Source organism: Anguilla anguilla, chromosome 4, assembly GCF_013347855.1.
Source record: "Anguilla anguilla isolate fAngAng1 chromosome 4, fAngAng1.pri, whole genome shotgun sequence".
Classification (NCBI taxonomy): domain Eukaryota; kingdom Metazoa; phylum Chordata; class Actinopteri; order Anguilliformes; family Anguillidae; genus Anguilla; species Anguilla anguilla.
Window position 1 is genome coordinate 57995443 of NC_049204.1, and position 21773 is coordinate 58017215.

General features: G+C 38.0%; 2 protein-coding genes across 9 annotated transcripts; both read right to left on the minus strand.

Annotated features, from left to right (window-relative positions):
* Positions 1–11476, minus strand: mcoln2 (mucolipin 2). Of its 4 annotated transcripts, none has more exons than XM_035414888.1 (14): positions 11325–11476; positions 10276–10432; positions 9908–10081; positions 9136–9289; positions 8945–9023; positions 8760–8856; positions 8540–8639; positions 8195–8307; positions 7885–8034; positions 6781–6882; positions 6554–6676; positions 5510–5716; positions 5115–5242; positions 1–456 (listed from the first exon to the last, which is right to left on the minus strand). In XM_035414888.1, exons 1-14 carry the CDS (start codon positions 11378–11380, stop codon positions 420–422), a joined length of 1677 nt encoding a protein of 558 aa, XP_035270779.1. In that variant the 5' UTR covers positions 11381–11476; the 3' UTR covers positions 1–419. The 4 variants fall into 4 exon arrangements, with proteins under 4 accessions (XP_035270779.1, XP_035270776.1, XP_035270778.1 ...); XM_035414885.1 differs by lacking the exon at positions 1–456 and adding an exon at positions 1783–3623; XM_035414887.1 differs by lacking the exon at positions 1–456 and adding an exon at positions 1783–3623 and having other exon boundaries at positions 11330–11467.
* A 1093-nt stretch (positions 11477–12569) lies between these two features.
* Positions 12570–21744, minus strand: mcoln3b (mucolipin 3b). Of its 5 annotated transcripts, none has more exons than XM_035412718.1 (15): positions 21401–21744; positions 20612–20691; positions 19833–20050; positions 19537–19704; positions 17753–17906; positions 17371–17455; positions 16738–16834; positions 16312–16411; positions 15989–16101; positions 15672–15821; positions 15209–15310; positions 14325–14447; positions 14029–14235; positions 13817–13944; positions 12570–13310 (listed from the first exon to the last, which is right to left on the minus strand). In XM_035412718.1, exons 3-15 carry the CDS (start codon positions 20046–20048, stop codon positions 13277–13279), a joined length of 1677 nt encoding a protein of 558 aa, XP_035268609.1. In that variant the 5' UTR covers positions 20049–20050; positions 20612–20691; positions 21401–21744; the 3' UTR covers positions 12570–13276. The 5 variants fall into 5 exon arrangements, with proteins under 5 accessions (XP_035268609.1, XP_035268610.1, XP_035268611.1 ...); XM_035412719.1 differs by lacking the exon at positions 21401–21744 and adding an exon at positions 21130–21204; XM_035412720.1 differs by lacking the exon at positions 20612–20691 and having other exon boundaries at positions 21445–21744.
* Positions 21745–21773: the final 29 nt, after the last annotated feature.

Genomic DNA, 21773 nt, shown 5'->3' on the forward strand with positions numbered 1-21773 from the left:
TCAGTGTAAACACAAAGCAACAACGCCTTTATTGTACAAGTAGTCAAGTTACTGTAAACCATAATGGAGTGGCTCTCCATCCTTAATTGCACTGGCATCCATTTTTACAAATTATTTGTCATTACAAAATCAATTGATACAATTAAGTACACTTTCTCTGGCTAATGCTGAGCGGATATGTCTATTCCCTAGATATCAGTTTAAAGTGAAATTATACATTATACAAAACATTGTCACTAAGAGCTTTCACGTGCTCCCTGTGGAAAACAATGGTTATATCGGTAGAATGATCTTAATTGTTATTATCTTGAACATGTCGCTCATACAATATAGCATGTTACGGCAGGCAACACTCTTATAATCCCTTCCCAAGTCAGTACTTCTTCCAGTAGTCCTTACGGCCTTTGTTGCTGCCGTCTTCAGCTAATAAGCAAGATGTCATCATCTTTCGGAGGCCTGCACGAAGGAAACAGATCAAGCATTAATTAGACTGAATCTCCCACAATCTTTCAGATGGGCGATTTATACACATTGCATTCTACACCAAAATGTCTGTTTGTGAGACATGCTCACAAAAAACTGCAAAATAAATACAAAGTGTGTTCCTCTTACAGGGTAGAGTGATATAATGGAGGGAACATTTCTTTGCCCACATTCTATCATCTGCATACCTCCAAGGCATTTAAAAGGACAGTGCACTGCACAGATTTCCAAAGGAAGTGACGGAAGATACAGTAATGTGGCATTTCATTGTAAGGTAAGAATTTCAGCAAGAATGAAACTGAGACAGGCACTCCTGGCAGACGCATCTCAGCGATCATATCTTGAAATGAAATTAACTTAAATTGTAATCCATCCCCTGCTTAGAGTGACAAAAACCTTTCTGCAGATAAACAGAAGTCCACTATTGTCTTCTGAAACATTATATTCTGTGAAGGTTAAGAGTATGTCAGCTCTTATATTGTTAAGCAATAATGCTTACAGCAGAGGAGCAAAAGCTCAATGTCTTTCACTATAAATAAATATATGAACATTTTAATATTTTAACACTTATATGACAGATCAATAATCAAGAAATGCAAAGACAAACGTGGATAAAAAATTAATCTTACCACTAACCAAATATACAAAAACTTACATAAAACATACACAAATTGCAAAAGAAAATAAAAGAAAGCACTTTACTCAGAGTGACTAATCCAATCAGCTCAGCTTTCACACACACTACTTGCAAGAGACCCTTCTCAATTTACACACAACATCAATTTGCCAGTAAAGAATGCTGAGTGGTAAACATTTCAGTTGCCTGTTATGTATTTTGTAGGATGTTTTTCCTCATGTATAATTTTTAACTCTTTGAATACAGTGTAAATTTGAATGATACTGTAAAAAATACTATGGGTTAAAACCAGTGCTAATACTTTCTCTGGTGAGCACTGGATATGAAACATATTTGGATTCCTCTGACACCACCTAGCACCGTTCAGAATGGGGGGGGGGGGGGGGGGGGTTAGGTAACCGTCTTTCAATGAAAAACAGCCCTGCAGCAGATGGCTGATTTGGTTGAATTACCTAGGTTTGTCTGGACTTGCTAACAAAAAATTATGTTTTTTCTTTAATATTTCTACACAATTTTACATCCGTTAACAAGCCACTGCACAACAAGGAGCCATTGATTTACAATAATTTGACAAGAGCTATCAGATTTGTATGACCTACTTTGATATATTCATTTCACGGTCCCCCAAACTCTTTGAAACATTTGAAAGCAAAACAAAGAGAAACACAGCAAAGGAAATATTTAATTACTTAACATGATGGAGACCCTAAACATTACAAAATGATTGTTTCGCATTTATTTCGTTCCATACAAATAAGAAACAAGCTGGGAGTTTGATTGCTCTTTGTTATTTTTCTGTAGTCGAGTCCAGTTTTGGGGGAACGTCATTTGTCCATGCAAGTATCAGTGGACACTTTATTAGGTCCACTTAATCGTTAACGCAAATAGGATGCAACTCAGTATTACATAAAGCATGTAGACATAATGAAGAGGCTTATTTGTTTGAACAAACATTAGAATGGGAAAGACGCATGATCAAAGTAACCGTGGTAGAATTATTAGTGCCAGACGTGGTGGTTCCAGGATCTCAGAAACAACTCCTGGGATTTTCAGGCACTACAGCCTCTAGAGTTTACAGAAAATGGAGTGATTACAAAAATTCTGTGAACTTGTTTATAAGAGGTTAGAGGAGAATGGGCAGACTCATTCAAACTAACAGAAAGGCCACAGTTGCTCAATCCACAACTGTTTACAACAGTGACGTGCAGAAGGGCATCTCTGAAAACATGTTGAACCTTGAAGCAGATGGGCTACAGAAGCGGAAGACTACACTGGGTTCCACTTTCGTCAACTAAGAACAGGAAAATGAGGCTACAGTGGGAATGTGATCACCAAAACAGTAGGTTTGAAGACTGGACAAATGTTGCATGGTCTGACAAATCTCGATATCTGCTTCAACAGGCAGGGGGTAGGGTCAGGTAGCGTAAACAGCATGAATGGATCCATCTGGTCTTGTGTCAATGGTGCAGGCCGGTGGTGGAGGTGTAATGTGTGGATTTTTTCTTGCCACACATTAGGCCCTTTAATACCAATTGAGCATAATTTGAATGACACAGCATACATAGACCATCAGCATCCCTTTATAGCCAGTCAACTAGAGGTGGAAATCTAGTAATCACACAATTCAATTCAATTTAGATTCTTGGGGTCACAATTCAATTTCAACAATTTCAAAATGATTCTCGAATTTAGTGTAATTATCGATTTTATACAATAGATTTGATTGCAGTAAGCAGTTGAATACATCCCACAGTAAATATATTATACATCAAAAAAAAATGTAAAATGAATTTAAAATGTAAATAGAATTTACTTTTAACTTATTTTATTATGTAAATAAATGTCAAGTATTTCAACATATACTGCATAGTAGAGCGCCTCCTCTCAGGCTTTTAAGGGCATGAAAACCAATACAAAAACTGAACCACAGTGCATCAGTCATAACAGGCCCATAACGCATGAAACATGTAGCTGGCAGGGTAGTCCACTGCAATTTGAACACAGCAGCACAGCTCTCAGATGGACAAACATTTCTTCATACAAAAATAAAAACAAGATGAAAATACAAAAAAAAAAATACTTGAAATGAAAGCTTTTTTGCATATTGTCCTTCAGCAACTTAAAATAAATGAAAAAATGTATTAATTAATTACAAATTAAATTAATGTAGAAAAGTGTACTTTATCGTCCACCACTGGCTAGTGTAGAAATAAAATCTGGTCCAAATGCTTTGCTGTAAGAGTACGCTGTGTCTTAAATCTGGGGTCGAGGGCTGAGGCTGTGTGGGCTATATTATTTTCCAGTACACCTGTGTATCTCTTGGTCAAATCTTCACTGACTGCATTTGACTTGGTTGAAGTTGGTTTATGTGTCATGGAAGAGTTGTACATGCAATAGAGAGATCTCGGACAACGTAGTGGTGGTGTTTGTTGACATGGCCTTCACCATTTCTTCGGCGTTGGTGACATGTTTCACTGAGCGCGCAAATGTTGGTTGAGGACACCTGAGGACAAAGGAGAGTGGCGAAAACAGCTGGCTGCTGCTCGAGGAATCTGTCGATCATCACGAAAGCACTGATCCACATAATGTTTTCCTTGGTCTCGTTACACAGAGTGGGTACTGCTTTGTCAGTGAAAAAAACAATGGGCTGTACCTGGGCTCCGTTGTGTGGATCATCTAGTGAAAGCCCCTGTTTTCTGTGATGATGAGTGCAGGTCTTTTGAAATAAAATAGGTTGGTGTGTGCTGGTTGTTCGCTACTACAGGCTATTCAACTTCCTTCAATACTGGGTGATAGCAAGCGAGGTGAGGTCTCATGTTTGTAAAATTGGCAAAGTACTTCAACTTCTTGCAGCAAAGCTTGCATAATTTACAAGTTCTGTCAAGGTCCTTCTTCCCCACAATACTGAAAAGCCCAAAGTGGGCCACACACTTACTTTCATAGTAGCTGTGTTGTTTCAACCGGTTCAACTTTCAAAAAACTATGGCTTTCAAACATACTTCATCCTTTATACTATGAAAAATTTGATTCCTCCAAATAAAATTAAAATGGAGTTCGTTCATAGCTCTAACAAACTTTGAATTTAGCGACAATGAAGATGCAGGGTAAATACAGGCTTTCCATTTTATTGAGGTATGTTCTTCCCAAGAATGTCAGATCTCTTTGTAGCCATATAACAGAAGCAAACGTGATGCACTTCTGTCTGTTACAACAGAACATCAATGCACGGTTACAACTGTGTGCTGTTCACATAGTGCCATCAGTAGAATTTAGCTAGCTATCATAGTTCTCAATACAATTGTCAGGAGAATAAACCATTTGCAAACCTAAAAATAGAATTAATATAATCTATTTTTTGTCATCTGCATCGACAAGTACATGTATTTCCCCACCCCTAGTACCTAATAAAGGTGCCACTAAGTGTATGTACTCATGTACATGTTAAATATTGCTAAGCCTATTTATACGCCCTTTAAAAGCAGCATTAGCATAGAGAATGTATGGATGTCACACCCAAAGGCAGAGTCCTGGTCTTGAAAACCTGGTGGTGTGCACCCCCGACTTCCTCAGTTTTACTGTTGTCAAGTTTGTTCGTTTTTTTTTTTAAATGTCAGCTTTAGTTGCCATCAACTTGTTGGTGATTTAAAAAATGTATATCGTGTGCATGAGTCTTTAATGTAGTAGAGTACATGTTTCAGTCAGCTTCTGCTCAAGATACTCAAATTGAACCTCAATGACCAATATGCTTGAAGGCATACATGCACTGCGCAGTGTTGCACTTTCGCCTGGATGCCTGCTTGTTAATTATGAGACAATTACAGCCAAGAGGGAGGATTTTTCCCAGAGTCATCCCAGGTTTCCCTGTAATCAGCACGTTGCAGGGTGTGTCCGCATTTTTCCTGACCGCTAATTTCATTTCTCATGCTACAGTGGGCTAACCTCGACGTGGAGGAAATGATCCTCTGCCGCTGATGGCAGATATTGCGCACTGTACCTTCTACAGCAGCAGAGAAACAGGCAGTCTCTTTCCAATTCCCGGCTGTCCTCAGAACAGGGGAAGTCCTTGTGGTCTTTCAGAAACTTTTGGAGATCTGTCACTGGAAAACCTGTTTTCTGGTAGTTCTGTGTAAAAGGAAAACACATTCTCAAATAAACAAAACAAAAAAAAGTCAGACTAGTCTAAGTCATGGGGCTTATGATGACATTAAACACTGTCTCTCATTGTAAATATATACATGTAACCAACAAAAAGGCCATGTATGTATGCATGTATGTATGTATATATGTACAGTATGTATGCATGCATGTATGCATGTATGTATGTATGCATGTGTCTGTGTGCACGTGTGCATCATGGCTAATGACTGGGACAACGTCTTGCTGCAGTACCTTGATGGTCTCGTAGGCGTCGGTAATGAGCGCGATGAAGAGGCTGAGCACCATATAGATGAAGAGCGAAATGAAAGAGTACAGGTAGACTCTGCTGAAGACCCACACCAGCACACTCATCTCCTGGAACTGAGCGAAGGTCGCAAACATATCGTCCCCGTTCACGAGAGAGAACAAGCACTCCGCCACCCGGCTCAGGCCTTCAAACTGCAGCCCACGAACATGGAAGGAACAGCAAAGAGAGAAAATTATGCACAGTAATAGTCACACAGGGAGCCACGTATACAGCACAGCTATTGTATATATGAATGATTCAATCATTTTATTAAATATTTGCCCGGTGTGGAAAAAAATGCACAAAGCATAGGCTCAAGGCCAGGGGTGTCCACTCTTATCTAAAAAGGGCTTGTGACATATAAATGTCATTATATTAGCAATGAAAACTAACTTGGCCATGCCTAGCAAACATGGTTTGTCTGAAATTAGATATCAACTTTGCAAGAGTGGCAAAAAAATAACTGGGGCTTTCTGATTCAAAAAGAAAAAGTAGAATAAAATAGGACACACATCAAGTCTGCACCACCTAAGGTTGCGTAGGGGTGTATATGTGCAATTTCACATGGTTCGAGTTATCACGCAGAGTAGCTGCAAATACACTAGATAAAAATCTGTTAGTGTGGGGCAGACTAAGCGAAAAGCAACATTTGCCATGAAAAGAGCTCAGAGGTATTCAGAACTTGTAGAAATACTGCCACCTTTTGACAGCATTCATCACTTCAGGCCATAGCAGGGACAATACATTATAGGGAAGTCAATATGCTGTACAGGATCTGACCAACATGGCCACTTAATGGAAGGGAAGAGACAACCATGATATTGGCTTGACTGGACAGTGCTAAATGCATGATGCTGAACATTCAGTCCGAATGGTGAACATCCAAGTACCTCCAACCTTTGGTTAGCAGCATTGATTAAGGGCAATAAGTAATCCGTTTACATAGTTGGGTGGTTTCGGGTGGAACAGGAACAAGAAAACACCTTCACCTTTTCATGGTAAGGCCCAAGGACGATCCATCCACAGAAGGTGTAGCCGAGGTAGATCATTCCAGCACAGCAGCAGAAGCGCAGGACCTTGGGGAACGCTGCCTTCATGGTAAGAATGAGCACCTGGAAATCACAGCAAATACTGCAGCATCTCCTCCTGGAAGTCCCAGTGTAAAGACCTTTAAGACTCGTGATACTGTACGTTCGCACGGGCTATGCTCTCTTACATTGTACTTCTGAAAATATCCAAGGTATCGGATCACTCCAACCCACACCATCAGGGTTGAGGTCCCCAGGAAAATGCTGCAGACATCATAGCTGGTCAGGCTCTAAAGGGGTTAAAACATTTTTTTAATTTTTAATTTTCCCCCATGGCACGTAGTAAAGTCTTGCAAGGACTGTGACAAAAGAACCGCTATTTTAGTTTATGGCAATTCGACATGAACATGTTCAACGTTTACAACTTTCAGCTTAACCACCTCTCCTCCTCTGGATACTGCTCTCTTGTTCCAAAGACTACAGCTAATTCATTTAAACATTATGCAAGTTGTAATATTCTTTACCGTTCTAATTACAGCAGAATGCCAATTTTCTTCAAGATAAAAGATGCATAACAATAAAAGAGGGCTGAATTATACTGCAGTGCTGTGAGATAAGTGCACTATAAAAGCAGGTCAGAGGCTGCAACATTAAGCTTCCTGGAGTAGGAACAAAACAATGATCAGGCTAACAGTGAGCAATACGAGCAGAACATTCTGTGACTAAAGAGGAACAAGGAGATAGATACAAGGTAACCATCAATTTATTGCTCTGTAATAAAATTGTATTATCCAAATACTCAACTAATTCCTGGCGTGTAAACAGAGATGACATACTATAACACTCATATGTACAAAATGATACAATTCAGTAACTAAAAAGAATTCTAACAGTAACATTAAATACCATTCACCCTGATCAATGTAAGTGAACTGACTTGTGGAATGTATAAGGTCATGGCAGATTGTGAAGGGCCACTTGTGACTTCTTAGGCTTTAATTGTAAGGGTATATTAATGTAAGAGTACATTTTCTGGCTCTGTCTAAAAACTGTAACTTAAGCTGAAAAATAAAATAAAATAAGCTGAACATTTTAGAGCAACTTAAAAGAATCACACACCATAAATAGCAAGAAAACAATGTATTGGAAAATGTACAGGAAATGTAACAATCCCATGCAATAATCCAAATGGTTGCAGGTATGGTTTGTGAAGACCGAACACTAATGGACAACAACAAACGAGGAACCCTGCATGAAACAAATACACGTTCAGCCTTTAATTTAAAAACTACCTTAGATTGTATTTCCATCTTCAGTATAGATCCCACTATTGCCATAATGTCACTGATGATGACCAAGATGTACCACCCATTGAAGAATTCCTTCTGGTCAGCCTTGCACACTTTACGCTTGTAGTGCACATGAAAGAATGTGGAAAATCTCTGTGAAAGGAAAGGTAAAGAAATGTGTAACACTCTGCCTCAATTGTCATGCAATGGTGCTCCACTGTGCGATCTGACAAATAATGCTCAATCATCAGATCATCTCTATGCCAAAGATACTACATTACCCAGGTGCACAAAGGGAAACAATGAGGTTTACCTGAAGTAATTTCACTGCCAGCACAATTGATCGGGTGCAAAGCACCGCAGAGGTTAGACAGACCAAAATAACAAAGCCATCAAACACCAGAAGGTAGTGGGTGTTCTTCTGAGCTAAAATAGAAAACCATTTCTCTTAGCATACAATACAGGAAAGGGGAGAATCTATACCTTCTTCTCCGGAACTTCAGAGAATAAATTGAGCAGATCACCCAATCAATATCTGGTGCATTAGACAGTTTTTATTTACAAAAGTACTGAAAATTCATCTCATTAAACTCATTAATATACAGCCGAATCCGCTAATTAAGGTTGACTTGGTATGCAGTAAAAAGACCAAGCTTACCAGTTCCTGAAATCTTCCAGTTTTTGCAAGCACTGCTGATAGCATCAATTTCTAAAAGGATTTTAATTTTTCCACTGTGAGAATGGTTATCAAACGTAATCTAAAAACAAAATAAAGTGTTACATAATGAAATTTACACAAAAATACTCAAACAGATGTTTATAACACGGATCCTGAGGTGGTAGGTTATTCATCAAATCACGTTACCTCACAAACTTACTGTCAAAAAGAATGTGTAACAGTCTGGCAACTCAAGGGAGCGAACTGTTTGTAGGTTGATTCCTTTAAGTTGGAAGGAGATCGTAACACCTATAAGCCTGCATTACAAGAAATAGAACAAGGTGACATTTATTTAGATGTGCAAAATCTTTGTGTGTCAATAAAAATATCTCCATTTTTTTTTACCTGTAAAAGTCAAGGACAAAAAATGATTCATTGTTTGTTTTCCAGCTGTCCAGACTCGTGGGATCAAGTGACAAGCAAACTGCAAGATAAAAATTAATGTGAAAAAATTAGATTTTTGTCAAGTTTGGACATTTACCAGTTTTATACATATGCTTTATTTTACTTATTTATTTCCAGCAAAAGAGCAGCACCTCTCTCTATCTGGGCATCAATGTCATAAAACTCATCAGATGGCTCCACAGTGCCTCTCTTATAGTGCTCCTTACAGATGACTAGGGGCACCAGTTTACTGTCATCCTCAGCATAGCCCACAGGACCCACGGTGAGGTTCTTTAACTGCCTGTACTATAGGAAACACAATTCACTGATTATTATTTGCATTTATTTACTTATTTATTTATTTAATCAGGGAGGTCTCACTGAGTCTCTTTCTTCAGGAGAGCTCAGTCTACAGAATCCACAGCCAACAACAATAATAGTACAATGAGAGACAGAGTACAAAATACCATACAAATGGATAAAAGGCAGAAAAGAAAGTCAGCTACAGGAAATTTATTTATATTATTTTTGGACCAGTTTCCAGAACTGAACTGACAAGCTTTCGGTGGATGACACTAAACCTACTGTAAACAAATTTTCACTTGAGCGATTATTGTGTTTTAATGAGCATCACCAGTAGGTGGTGACAGTTAGCTAGTTTAGTTACTTTATTTGCACATTGTTTAAAAACACAGGACATAACATAGTGTTAATATCACAATATTGTGACAATTAGTACACTACAACTATACACACACACACACACACACACACATATATATATATATACACATACATACATATACACACGTAGTGCATACACACACACACACAAACACAAATCAGCTAATACTTTCTCACCTGTCATAAAAAGACATTGATATTATGAAACAGAAAATAAAATTGAGGGAAAAACAAACTTACCTGATCAAACACATAAAAGAGGTGGTCATAAAAATCCTCCTGAGAGTATACTGCCACACAGTAGTCATTCTCATCAACTCCACTGTAACCCTTCAGAAACAAGTTCTTGAAGGCCAAAGCATTCTCCTCCTTGTAGGAAACCACAAGCTGATTGTTCAGCCCAAAAAGGACAAGCTTTGAAAATGAAAGCAAACCATAAATAATTGTAGTGTCTGTTGAGAGGGACTAGTCATTTTACGGGTAACAACGAAAATTTGTATCAGTAATGAAACCCCCGCATATTGATAATTTTCTAGTAATGGTCGGGGATTACTGGGTCTCAAATGCAGAGGCTATAGCCATAATCAATATATAAAGGCCTATACCACCTGTGTAGTAATCATGATGATTTTCAATATTTGCACCCCGAGTTTCCATGGAATCTGTCGACGCGCTCTGTATTTGTCACACGGATTCATGAAGTAGTATCTGAGATCGTCTTTCAGAATATCCTCTTCATTCGCCATATCGTGGGTAATTGTAGTGCTGCAAACCAATAAAAGTAGTCAGTTCTCCAAAGAAAACCACAAACTGTAGTTATACACAAGCCAAGATAATAACAAAAATAAATAAAATTCCAAATAAAAAGTATAAAAACCTAACAAATCCACTTAACCAGTATATTTTCTTCAGATCAAACAGACAGCATGCTACAGGCATGTTATGAAATGATACTTGAAAATAAAAAAGGGGAACGTAAACATTGAAATTTTCAATAGAACTTTGCCGAAAATAAGGGTTTTAACAATCCGCCATTCTGGTAATAAGGCGTCATTCCAGCAACTATTTGCATCTAGCATTTAGCCGCATTTGCGTATTTTAGCGTCTCAAAATTTTAATAACAAAAATCGCCCCCCTTAACACGTCATGTTTCCTGTTCGAACCACTACAAAAATTGCTAAATTATTAAGTTAACCGCAACTCAGTATGCTTCATACCGTCGGCTTAAGGCTATTTTATAATTACTCCAGTTGCTTTTTGCATTTACAAATTAATTTAAAAAATACCATCTAACCTGAAACAGGACGAGTTTGCAAATATTTAGCGCAGGCATTGTAGCTAGTTCATGAGGAAACTGATAGGCTATACCGCGCCGTAAGTTTTCATTCTTTAGGCTACATATAGGCTAAATTTCAAACCCATCTTTTTTTTTTTTTTACAGTGAATGGTTGCAAAACCGAATTTTGTCTCTGGAAATATTGTTTATCCAAATGCGTCGGTTACTTAAGCACATAATTATTTGTAGCATGAGTGCAAAATGTTGTCGTCGACCTAATTTCCGTTTCACTTGTAGCCAAATGTTAAACTTTTCACACCACAATATCAAAATAGCTTAACGTCACAACGTAAAAATACATCCACCAGGGAAAACCCCTACCGTACAGAGTCAGTTCCTTCGTTATATTTCACAAAAAAATCCGTATCATTGTCCATTATCCTTTTAAAGATATCCGTGCGTTAGGTCAGATGCCAAATTAGTGTAACTGCGGAGTTTCAACCCGGGGGTCACGTGTGTGCGAGGTGCGTGTTGGCCTTGTTCCAAGATGAAGTTTGATGAAACGTGCCTGCTTTTTTCTTTTTCAACCTGGAGGAAAGTTGTTCCTAAAAATCAGTATACCATCCAGTGCCCGTGAGATCCCTTTGTAAATAATATATTAAGCCGCTACATATTGGGTTACTTTAATTTACCGTGCTTCTGATGGAACGCAATGGCTGTCAAATTACAATTGGATTTGAACTACTTTATTACTGAATCCACAATTTAGCCTGTCCTCTGGAATAAGGGAAAATGATTGCCCCACAATCCTCAGTACATATAGCATATGTGTTTGTTCAGCATTGAATATCCACAAATTGTTGATCAACCTTTTCCTGATTATAGGTGACGTTAATGTTTTAGCTACATACCAATGACTATGCAGCCTAATCAAATAAATTGTTTTTTCAACCTGTAAAGACTGAGGACATGATATAACCAGAGTTGAGCAAGGACCTATTCTCCAGGACAAAGGTAAACCAGGTTTGTTGCGGTTTCTCAGGCATTTAGTGGTCTGATGTGGAGGCCATTACAGAATAGTTAGTCACCAAAGATGGACGTAAAATTTCCCTTTGTGTGTTTTCAGTTCCCTATCAAAGTTTAGTGTTATTTTGATTCTTAGCCCTTCTCATATAAGCCAGTGAACTCTTCACTCAGCTGTGTTCCTGTGCGCATGTCAGTGTTGTCAGATTGTTTCCTAACTTCCTGGAATATTGGGCAAATGACTTGTCCTGCCTTTATAAATCATGCTCTGTATGCATGAGACTAAATCTGAAAGTGGTTATTTTTCTACGCCGCCAACTCCATTTCTATTAAGATACCAATAGAGATTTATGATTGGGCCAATTACCTGCTAGTCCTTATGTTGTTTCCAGGTGGCCCACATCATGGAACCTATTTTGGTTGCAGTATTCATTGGATTGAAAATGCTAACATTTCAAATTTGTACATCAAGTGCCCCAAAATAGGTAAATCATACCAAAAACCCTTTTGAAAATGTATGTAAACAGTAATTCAGATATATAGAGTTCAGGTATGCTTGAATGTGGAATGGTTGCTGTGTGTACAAATCACAAGGCAAACATAACAAGCCTCTTACGTTTCGCCAAATCACATTAATGAATTAATGCTTTATTTTGAAGGGGATATTACTGTAAATGGTTAATTCCTCCATTTGGCAATTTCAAATGTCCAGTAGTTATAGTATAATAGGCCCGTCCCACCATTGAAAAAAAGTCTATGTATTGCACGCAGCCAGCTGTTTCGTTTTATCCTGACATCCTCCTCCAGCTGTACAATTTAGTTATTGCACTAGAGTACAGTTTAATTTGTAAAGATTGCAGGTGTTTGCAGCCTTCTGTGATGAGGAACAGAATTATCCATCCATCTTGGTTCCTCCCTCACTGGGTGACGTTGAGGTGATTTGAGAATGGCCATTGATACAAAAGAACAACACATTCAAGTGGTCAACATATTCATTTTGATTTCCATTCAGCTGTGGCAACATAAGTGTAAAGTCTATTAAGGCAGGCACTTCAAAAAGCAAGAGAAAAATGTATCACTGCAGAGCCTTGTTGGGCTACTGAAAATCTTAATAATACTCACTTTTCATAGAAAATATTGATATTTCACATTCAAGTACTTGTAATATGTAGCACGGTTTATACATTAACACGACTGAACGTAAACGAAAGAGAACTCATTAACACAATTGAATGTAAACAGAAGAGCACTCATTTCCCTGGCATCTGAGACAAATGTGCAATGGGTGCAGAAAACACAACTTCCTGAGCCTAACATTGTAGCTTCTCTTCAGATTCTTCAAACCTGTAACACAGCAAAAACAAATTATGAATGGACTGCCACTCACAAGTAGATCAGTTTTGTACAAAGGGAAAAACAAGTTTGCTAAATCAAGCGAATACATTTTTTCACCCTATGAAAACAAATGTGATGTGGTGTAACATGTCAGAGCCTATTTTGGTTCAAATTTCAAACAAAGGTCAAGTTCAGCAACGTTTAAAGAACAGTGGATTAATCATTAAACATGCCGGTAATGCGTAACAAAACATCACTGACATCCTTGTTGAACCTTTTCAAGGAAAAATCAAATCCTGGCAATAGAAATGCATGTAAAATGTAACAATAGCATAAAACCTGCTTGAGAAATAAGGATGAGTAGAAACTCAAAATTAGTTTTTTAAATTCATGATTTATAAAAACAGTAACATTGTGAGACGCTATGTTTTCTTAATATTCCTAATAACTTTAGTATGAATGTTGTCATTTATCCCAGTTAAAATCCCAAATCCACTTCCTTTACAGCTCCTCACCTGGAAGAGCAGCAGCAGAAGCATGTAGAACTTGTTTCAACCCTGTACCTTCCTGAACTGGGGGGGTCTTTGCACTCTCCTATGAATGCTTGCAGGTCCGTCTCAATAAAACCGTCGCGTTGGTGTTGCTGAAATAAAGAACGGAAGTGGGTGTCCATATAATTTCTCAAAGCCAAAAAGAATGGATGCGCAAAAAAATAAACAAATCTTACCTTAATAGTTTCATATGTATCAGTAATGAGCGTGATGAAGAGGCTGAGCACCATATAGATGAAGAGTGAGACAAAGGAGTACAGGTACAGTCTGCTGAACAGCCAGACCAGGTAGCTCTTCTGTTGCATATTCTTGAAAGTCGGAAACATGTCATCTCCATTGATGAGGGAAAACAGGCACTCCGACACAGTGTTAATGGTTCGGAACTGGAAAATAAGAGAAGCAGGCAGTTTTTTACAGAATACCTGCAAATGTCAACTGTCCATTGCATATATCCCTCTGATGAAATACTTGCTTTCTCATGGTAAGGCCCCAAAACAATCCAACCACAGAAGCAGTAACCCAGGTAGATCATGGCCACACAACAGCAGAACCGGATCACGTTTGGAAAAGCCGCTCTCAAGGTCAGGATAAGGATCTGAAATTTAAGTGTCCTAGTTAGAAAAAATCCGACCTCCTTACATTCTGATGGGTCATGATAGGTCGACATTATTACATCCTATTGTCAGTCTATGTATTGTGGCATAATGGTTACAATTTTAATCAGTATGGCAGCATGGCATGGCAAATGCCCTAGCTGTAGATCACAGCTGCCTGTTGGCATAAACACTCCATACAGTTATTTAGCATCATAACTATCCATGGGCCATACAATCATTTTTATTTTTTTTGGAGACACTTTGGGGCCAGAACAATATTCTTGTTTAGGGCCTCCAAAAGCCTAGGGCTGGCTCGTATGTAGATGGATAGGGTAGATGTAAAATCGAAACAGGTCTTATGGAAATTATGATTTTTCATAAAGTAGAAGGTTCTAAAGTAAAGGTGTCCTAACTTATCCAAAAAGTGCCAGAGAGCATTTATTTTTTTTATTTTTTTTTTGCCAAGTACTAAGACTCCTGATTCTACCTGAAACGTCTTCATTGAAGACTATAAATCATTAATTAGCTGAATCAGGTGTTGTTGTGCTGGGCTAAAACAAAAACCTGCACCCACACCAGCACTTTAGAAAAGATTGGACCCCCTGCTCTACAGAGTAGTTGGAAGCAAAGGATAAAAGAAACATGATTCCAAGTCCTCCGCAGGCACTGGAGCCCCATTTTTACAACCACTGACCTTCTTCTAGCACTGGATGTCCAGACACCGATACTATATACATACAAAGACTGAGAAAGTTCTTACATTGTATTTCTTAAAGAAGCCCAAGTACCGAATGACTCCAACCCAGACGAGCATTGTGGCTGTCCCCAGCAAAATGCTACAGACATCATAACTTGTTAAATTCTGAAAGAAAAGCAAAAAAATTAATTATTATTATTATTTTAATCACTGTAAATAAGAAAATAAGAATTATTTATTATTTTTTAGAATTATTATTTATTAATTTACTGTTACAGACCTTGCTTCTGGTATAGACTACCTGACCAAAAGTATCAAATAGAGTTAACAGATACATGAGAGCATGCGTTATGTGCAACACAGGACTGAGCACTATCAGTTTTGAGAAGAGAAAAATCTAATCATTCTGGCTCAGATGACTGGCTCATTAATGCAAACAAGTGTCACAATTTTAATTGTATTTTGTTTCTCTGCTAGTATGCACTTCTTTTCGAAGCAAAGATTTACACATGCAAAAAGTTCTTACCTTTGCCTGAATTTCAATTTTAAGAATGGAACCAACAATGGTTAGTGAGTCGCTGATGATGATAAGAATATACCAGCCATTTACAAACTCCATTCTTTCAGACCAGCTCACATTCTTATGGTGGCATGTCTGGAAAAAGGCAGCGTATTCCTGAAACAGATTACGCAGAAACAATTAGATGAGGACTGCATTAATATGTTATGTCTTCATTTCTCTAAGTTATCTAACCATATTTCAATAAAGAATCTTACTCATCTTCTGAACAAGGCCAGTTTACTCTGCAAACCAGACACATACAGAATATATCCTGTACTTACAAAGTGAAGTTGGATCCCACTGCAAACTGATCGGGTGCATAGAACTAGGGAAGCCAAGCAGATTAAAATGATGAAGGAATCAAAAAGCAAGATATAGTAGATGTTCCGGGCAGCTGCAGAGAGAATGGGAATGCACTTTAAAAAGGAATCAAACAAAAATCCTGTTTTACCTTGAACTGATGCATTGCGTTCTAATCCCCCTCATCAGTCTTCCTTTAGATTTTTTACATGATCAAACTGCCACCTTGTGTCCAAAATGTATACTGCAGCAATACATTACCAAAAAAAATAAAAAATATGAAACAAACCAACACATTACTTACATGCCCCTGTTATGTTCCAGTCTTTACATTCTTTGATGTCAACTTCATTGTCTAGATTAATTTGTATTCTTCCACTGTGAACGTTGTTGTCGAAGGTTATCTGTTAATGTTTCCCAACATAAAGGCAACGTTAGAAAAGAAGTGTCAAGTGTAAAGGTGAGATTTCACAGACCAAACCATAGCTCTTTATTTGCTCAGTAAACAGCACACCAATAAAGCTCCAGAGAATGCAGCAGTTAACTGCAGCATGTTCCTTTTACACATTTATCTAATTTAAGCTATACGTTTATAAAATACATGGCAAATTGATAAAACATAGAGAAACTGTCAGCAAAAATAAAATGATATATGCCTGTTATCGCCAAGTAATTGTGGTCCATATAAAACAGATTCCACAGGCTATACATGGCAGGTCATATGACTTACCATGACAGTGAAGTCATAGCAGTCCGGCAGCTCGTGATGGCGTACTGTCTGAAGATTTATAGCCTTCAGCGTGAAGTCAATATCTACAGATAACAGTCTGGATGACAAAGGAAAATCATACACGGAAAAGAAAACCCAGTGCTTCCCTCCCTTGAACACAATGTTTATGATCAGGTGGGATAACTGCTCTGAGTCCTGATGTGCTTACTGAGCTTGCCGTCTGCCTCCCAAGTACAAGCAGCCTTGAGCTAATTTAGATTTACAGAAAAATCAACTTGACTGCTAGTCGCCATCATCTCATAGTGTTAGCTGACCAGAGTAGGATGAGCTCTCCCTGTTGAGCTTCATTCATCACAAGTTTTCTCCTTATGCCAGCCCAGGAATGTTAAGTTGCAACTGTCACACTATATTTTTTTTGTTGGGGGTTGAGGTGGTTAGGTAAGGGTATGATGTGAAGAATATAGTGACAAATGTTTTGCAAAATGTGCTAAATATGCAAAGATTTACAACCCATAGCCAGTTAAAAACCACAAGGAAATGCATGTCGCTGGCTCTCCCATATTGATTTAAAGTGGTACATCAGAAGCCTGTTTCATTATATTTGGTGGTCAGACTGGAATAAAGAGGCCACACCTTTTAAAGTACAGAGTGAAATTCAGCCAAGTTGCATCAAGTTTAGCTTCTGCTAAAGGATTTAGTGGGTGTATTTCAATACATTCTGTAAGAAAAAACAAGACAATACAAACTTTAAAATCTAGACCATGCCCCAGTATGACAATGCAATCACATTTTTATTTAAACTGAAATAAGAACTCACAGTTCTTGGAAAAATAGTGCAACACAGCACTGCACAAGTAAAAATTTGCCCCACTTCCCATTTTAGCAGTCACAAGTCAAGTAGTAATCATTTCCATGACCTTTGTGGCTTTTCCACAGGCAATTGCAACTGCAACTGCAAATCCAGACAACTCCTTAATCTGCATGAAGAAAGAGTACTCAGATTGGTTTCTGATACCTGTTTCAATCTGAGCATCAATGTCAAAGGTCTCATTCCCAGGCCAAATGCTTCCATTTTTATAGAAATCCTGGCAGAGGGACAGTGGTGTATAGATTCCACCATTTTTCTCATAAGCATGGTTTCCCACAGTGATGTTATGCAGGTGTAAATACTAAAAGGAAGAAATAATTTCACAGTCATGGGTATTCAGTCTTGAGATAATATGCCAACAGAAATGTTAAAATAACTCAAGAAATAAAAACAGCAGTCATGAAGCAAAGTCCTCTGTGAAATGACTGCATAATGGACACCAGCTAGTAAAACCAAATAAATTATTAACTTTTGCTGTCCTAACTGAAGGAAGTTTCTCAATGACCATACAGTGTTTTGTGACAATAACCAAAAAGGAGAAAGATGACAAAGTGAGATAGTCTTCCACAACTTCTCTTGCTACTTGCAGAATTAGACCTATGTTGTCTCTCTCTCCCTAGCAATGTCAATAAAGGTCATAGTGTTAATACTGGAGGTATGTTGAGCATACTGTGGTTTTATTCTTAGTCTGAGTATTGAAAATTAGCGTTAACACATTATTACCCTTTTACAAGTTCAGAAATGGTTAAACGTCCAGGAAACTGAAATCTGTGAATTCTTTGCCTATGTGCCGTTTTAATTTTAAAAAATGTATCTACAAAATGGCCCAGAAATATTTTTTAATGATTCTGACAAAAAAAATAAAAATATAGGCAGGCACTGTAATATTGCAATAACCCCAAGTTAATGTCCACTTTCATGAGGAAGCCTTCACCAGCTATCGACACAAACCAATATGGCTTTGCTAAAAAGCAAGCGCTGGTGCATGGTGCAGTGCCTTCCCTCCCTTCACTTCCCTCCTAACTGTTGCTGCAAGTGACTCCTGTTGCTCCTTACTGTGGCACAACAGACGCGTGATGTATCGGTAAGTAGGCCCCTCATTAGCTAGTGATAATTAAATAGCTTTTAAGCCTATATATGTGAAATCAACCCCTTGCTTTATTTGGGCTAGTGTTGCTTTATTTTGTGTTGCCTGGTAGTCTAATGTTTCTGCACAGGACAAGCTGCTCTAACGTAGCAACAGAGACTGGCTTACATATGACGTGTTTCACAGATATGAATATCAATGAGTGCAGGATACATGCCCATTCTGTCATTATCTGCTGAACAGGTCACAATAATATAAACGTGTTTATAACAATTGAATGTTTATAATTGGGTTAAAAATTTGAAAGAAATATTAGGTAGTCAATTAATTATCACCTCTAGAGAATATACCCACAATCTGAATCCAGTCTTCTGGACCTTCAAACAACAGTGTTAGACAAGTAGCCTGAATAAATTTATTCCATAACTTCAGGACTGTCTCCTTACTGCAATAGGTTATGATTACATTACATTAATTTGACAGAATGACAACTTCTGCACAGAATGACTTGAGGTAGAATGTAGTTACATTCACCTGATTTTTTAACAAAAATACAAGACCCGTCAAACAACATTCCTGGAACTGCTGAGACTGCAGTCATTTATCACATTATGCATTCAGTGACACTATCACTATGCACTACATACCAGAATCAGCAAATGATAATGAAAGTAGAACACGAGGATATAGGTTCTTCTTACAGTGTTGAGAACTATATTCTGACCATGGAATATGATAAATTAATTTTAAACAGCTGATTTTCATTAGATGTTATTTCCCTAGTTTCACAACAAATACTGAAAATGAATTTTAGCTTCAAATGAAATAACATCTTTGTGCTTACCTGGTCAATTATGAAATAGATGTGTTCATACACCTCATTTTGTGTGTACACAGCATACGTGCCAGAGCTCTGGTCATTATATCCTTTCAGAAAAAGATGCTTAAATGACATCAGATTCTCTTCTTTGAATGTAACAACCATTTGGTTACTTAGTCCAAAAGAGACCAACTGAGGGAAATAAGAACAAAAGTAGTCAGACACTGCCTTTTTACAAAGGAGTCAGCTTTGAATAATTACAATAACATGCAAATCTCTGTTTCATATTTCATGACAAGCATCCAAAAAGGCATCCTCACCTGAATTGTAATAACGGCAATTTTAAGAATCTGCAACATCAGCTTCCATGGTTTTCGCCCACGTGCCCTGAATTTCTCACATGGATTCATGAAAAAGTACTTGAGTTTCCTCCTGAAATTCTCAACAGCATCCGAGTCCAGGTCCAGGTCAGAGTTGGTCCAAGAAGAGGGGTCACTCATAGATGTGTTAACCACAGGTTGTTCCAACTCCTCCATCTCTGAAAATCCAAGTGAGCTTGGAGTCAATTAAGCCTGAGCCCAGCCTCTCCTCTGCAAAAGGCACTCCCCAACTAGTCCAGAGTTCACAAACAGCATATATGTCACTCCTTTTCTGCCATTATCATATGTTGGTAAGATTGAACACATTTAGGTCAGGTTACAGATTTGCATGGTTAAAACATTTTCCCATTTTGAGAACTCCAAGGAGGTACATTTCAAAAGTCTAAAGAATAGGCAGTATGGAGCAGTAGCGGGAACTTGAAAAGCACATTTTTGAAGAATTCTGCATTTTGGTGAATCTGCTCTTTTTAAACGGTTGAAGATGATCTACAGTTATACATCTAATTTCAATGAGGTCTAATCATAGGGTTCACAGTCGCTGAAATAATACCAGTAGCCTACGATGATAGGCTAAACGATTCAGTACACATAGACGCCTACGTTACATAGTCTAGTGTATACAAAATTGCATTAGCCTAAATCTGGACTTGAACATTCCTCTGCCCATTGCCTGACAAACGGTACCACATAATCGAAAAAATAAAATAAATAATACTCACCTATAGCCTATATTTCACTATGTAAAAAAATACTTTTCCCCCTCTTCAAGACTTTTCACTGAACAACCTACTGTCAAAACCTGAAGACATGGAAAAATCTAGTCTAGATCACATCAACCAGTTGCCAGTCACAATAAAAAGAGCCACAATATACTTAATTCGACGCCAATGTATTAGTTTGTTTGTTAGTCCAAACGAATCGCATCCTATATGTAGGCCTATAGAAAAACAACAGTCGAAACATTTCCCAGTCATCAACTGTTTCCTGCTTGACAGGTAGCCTACGGTTCCCTGGTTTCCTGGCCCGGTTTCGAATGAAATTCCTTTACCCATGACGCGGACTGGCATGCAAATTGTGTGTAGTTAAATTTCAATGGAGATAATTCCCTTGTACCTTTATTCCATGATGTTTAATTTCGGAAACAAGTATCATACATTAGAATTATTAACGAACTGATTTATGATGTGTCCAATTCATCATTTCAAAAGCGGCTAACAAACCCACTGTGTGCATTTACCTGCCCACGAATTTTGATCTGAGCAACATTGAAAAACAAACTGCATCCCACAACCTGAACAGAATCCATGGTCTTCCATATTCAAAATTAAAGCGACGACCAAAACCGCTGCAGATTTAAACTATTTCATAACAAACAGAACAAACGCTCAACATTCCACATGATCTTCTCAATGCCTGCAAATCAGGTTTGCAGCACTTGAGATTGTAATCCCAGCCGCTCCTTGTCGAAACAACTGTTTGAATTTATCTCCCAGGCTGGTGATACTCACCATTCAATGATGCTCAACTGAAAGAACCAAACCACTTTAATCACCTATGATTTGCAAATGGACTCTGCTGGAAACACTGTTGAAAAAGGCTGCGCATTGTTCATCGTAGCAAGGCGCATCCAAGTAGAAACTGAGACTATTTCAATTGTAGTCTTATCTTCAATGTTTTTGTGAATTAAAGCTACTTGAACACGATCTAGCCAAAATAGTTTTAGATCTTGGCCATAATAGAAAATAAAATGGGCATATGAATTATTCTGTATTTATTGCTATATTTGATAATATCAGAAAGAACAAGACATGTTTCTTCTCAAACATAAACACATTCTGAAGGTGTTTACCAACATCCACTTTACCACCGTTATCGACACCC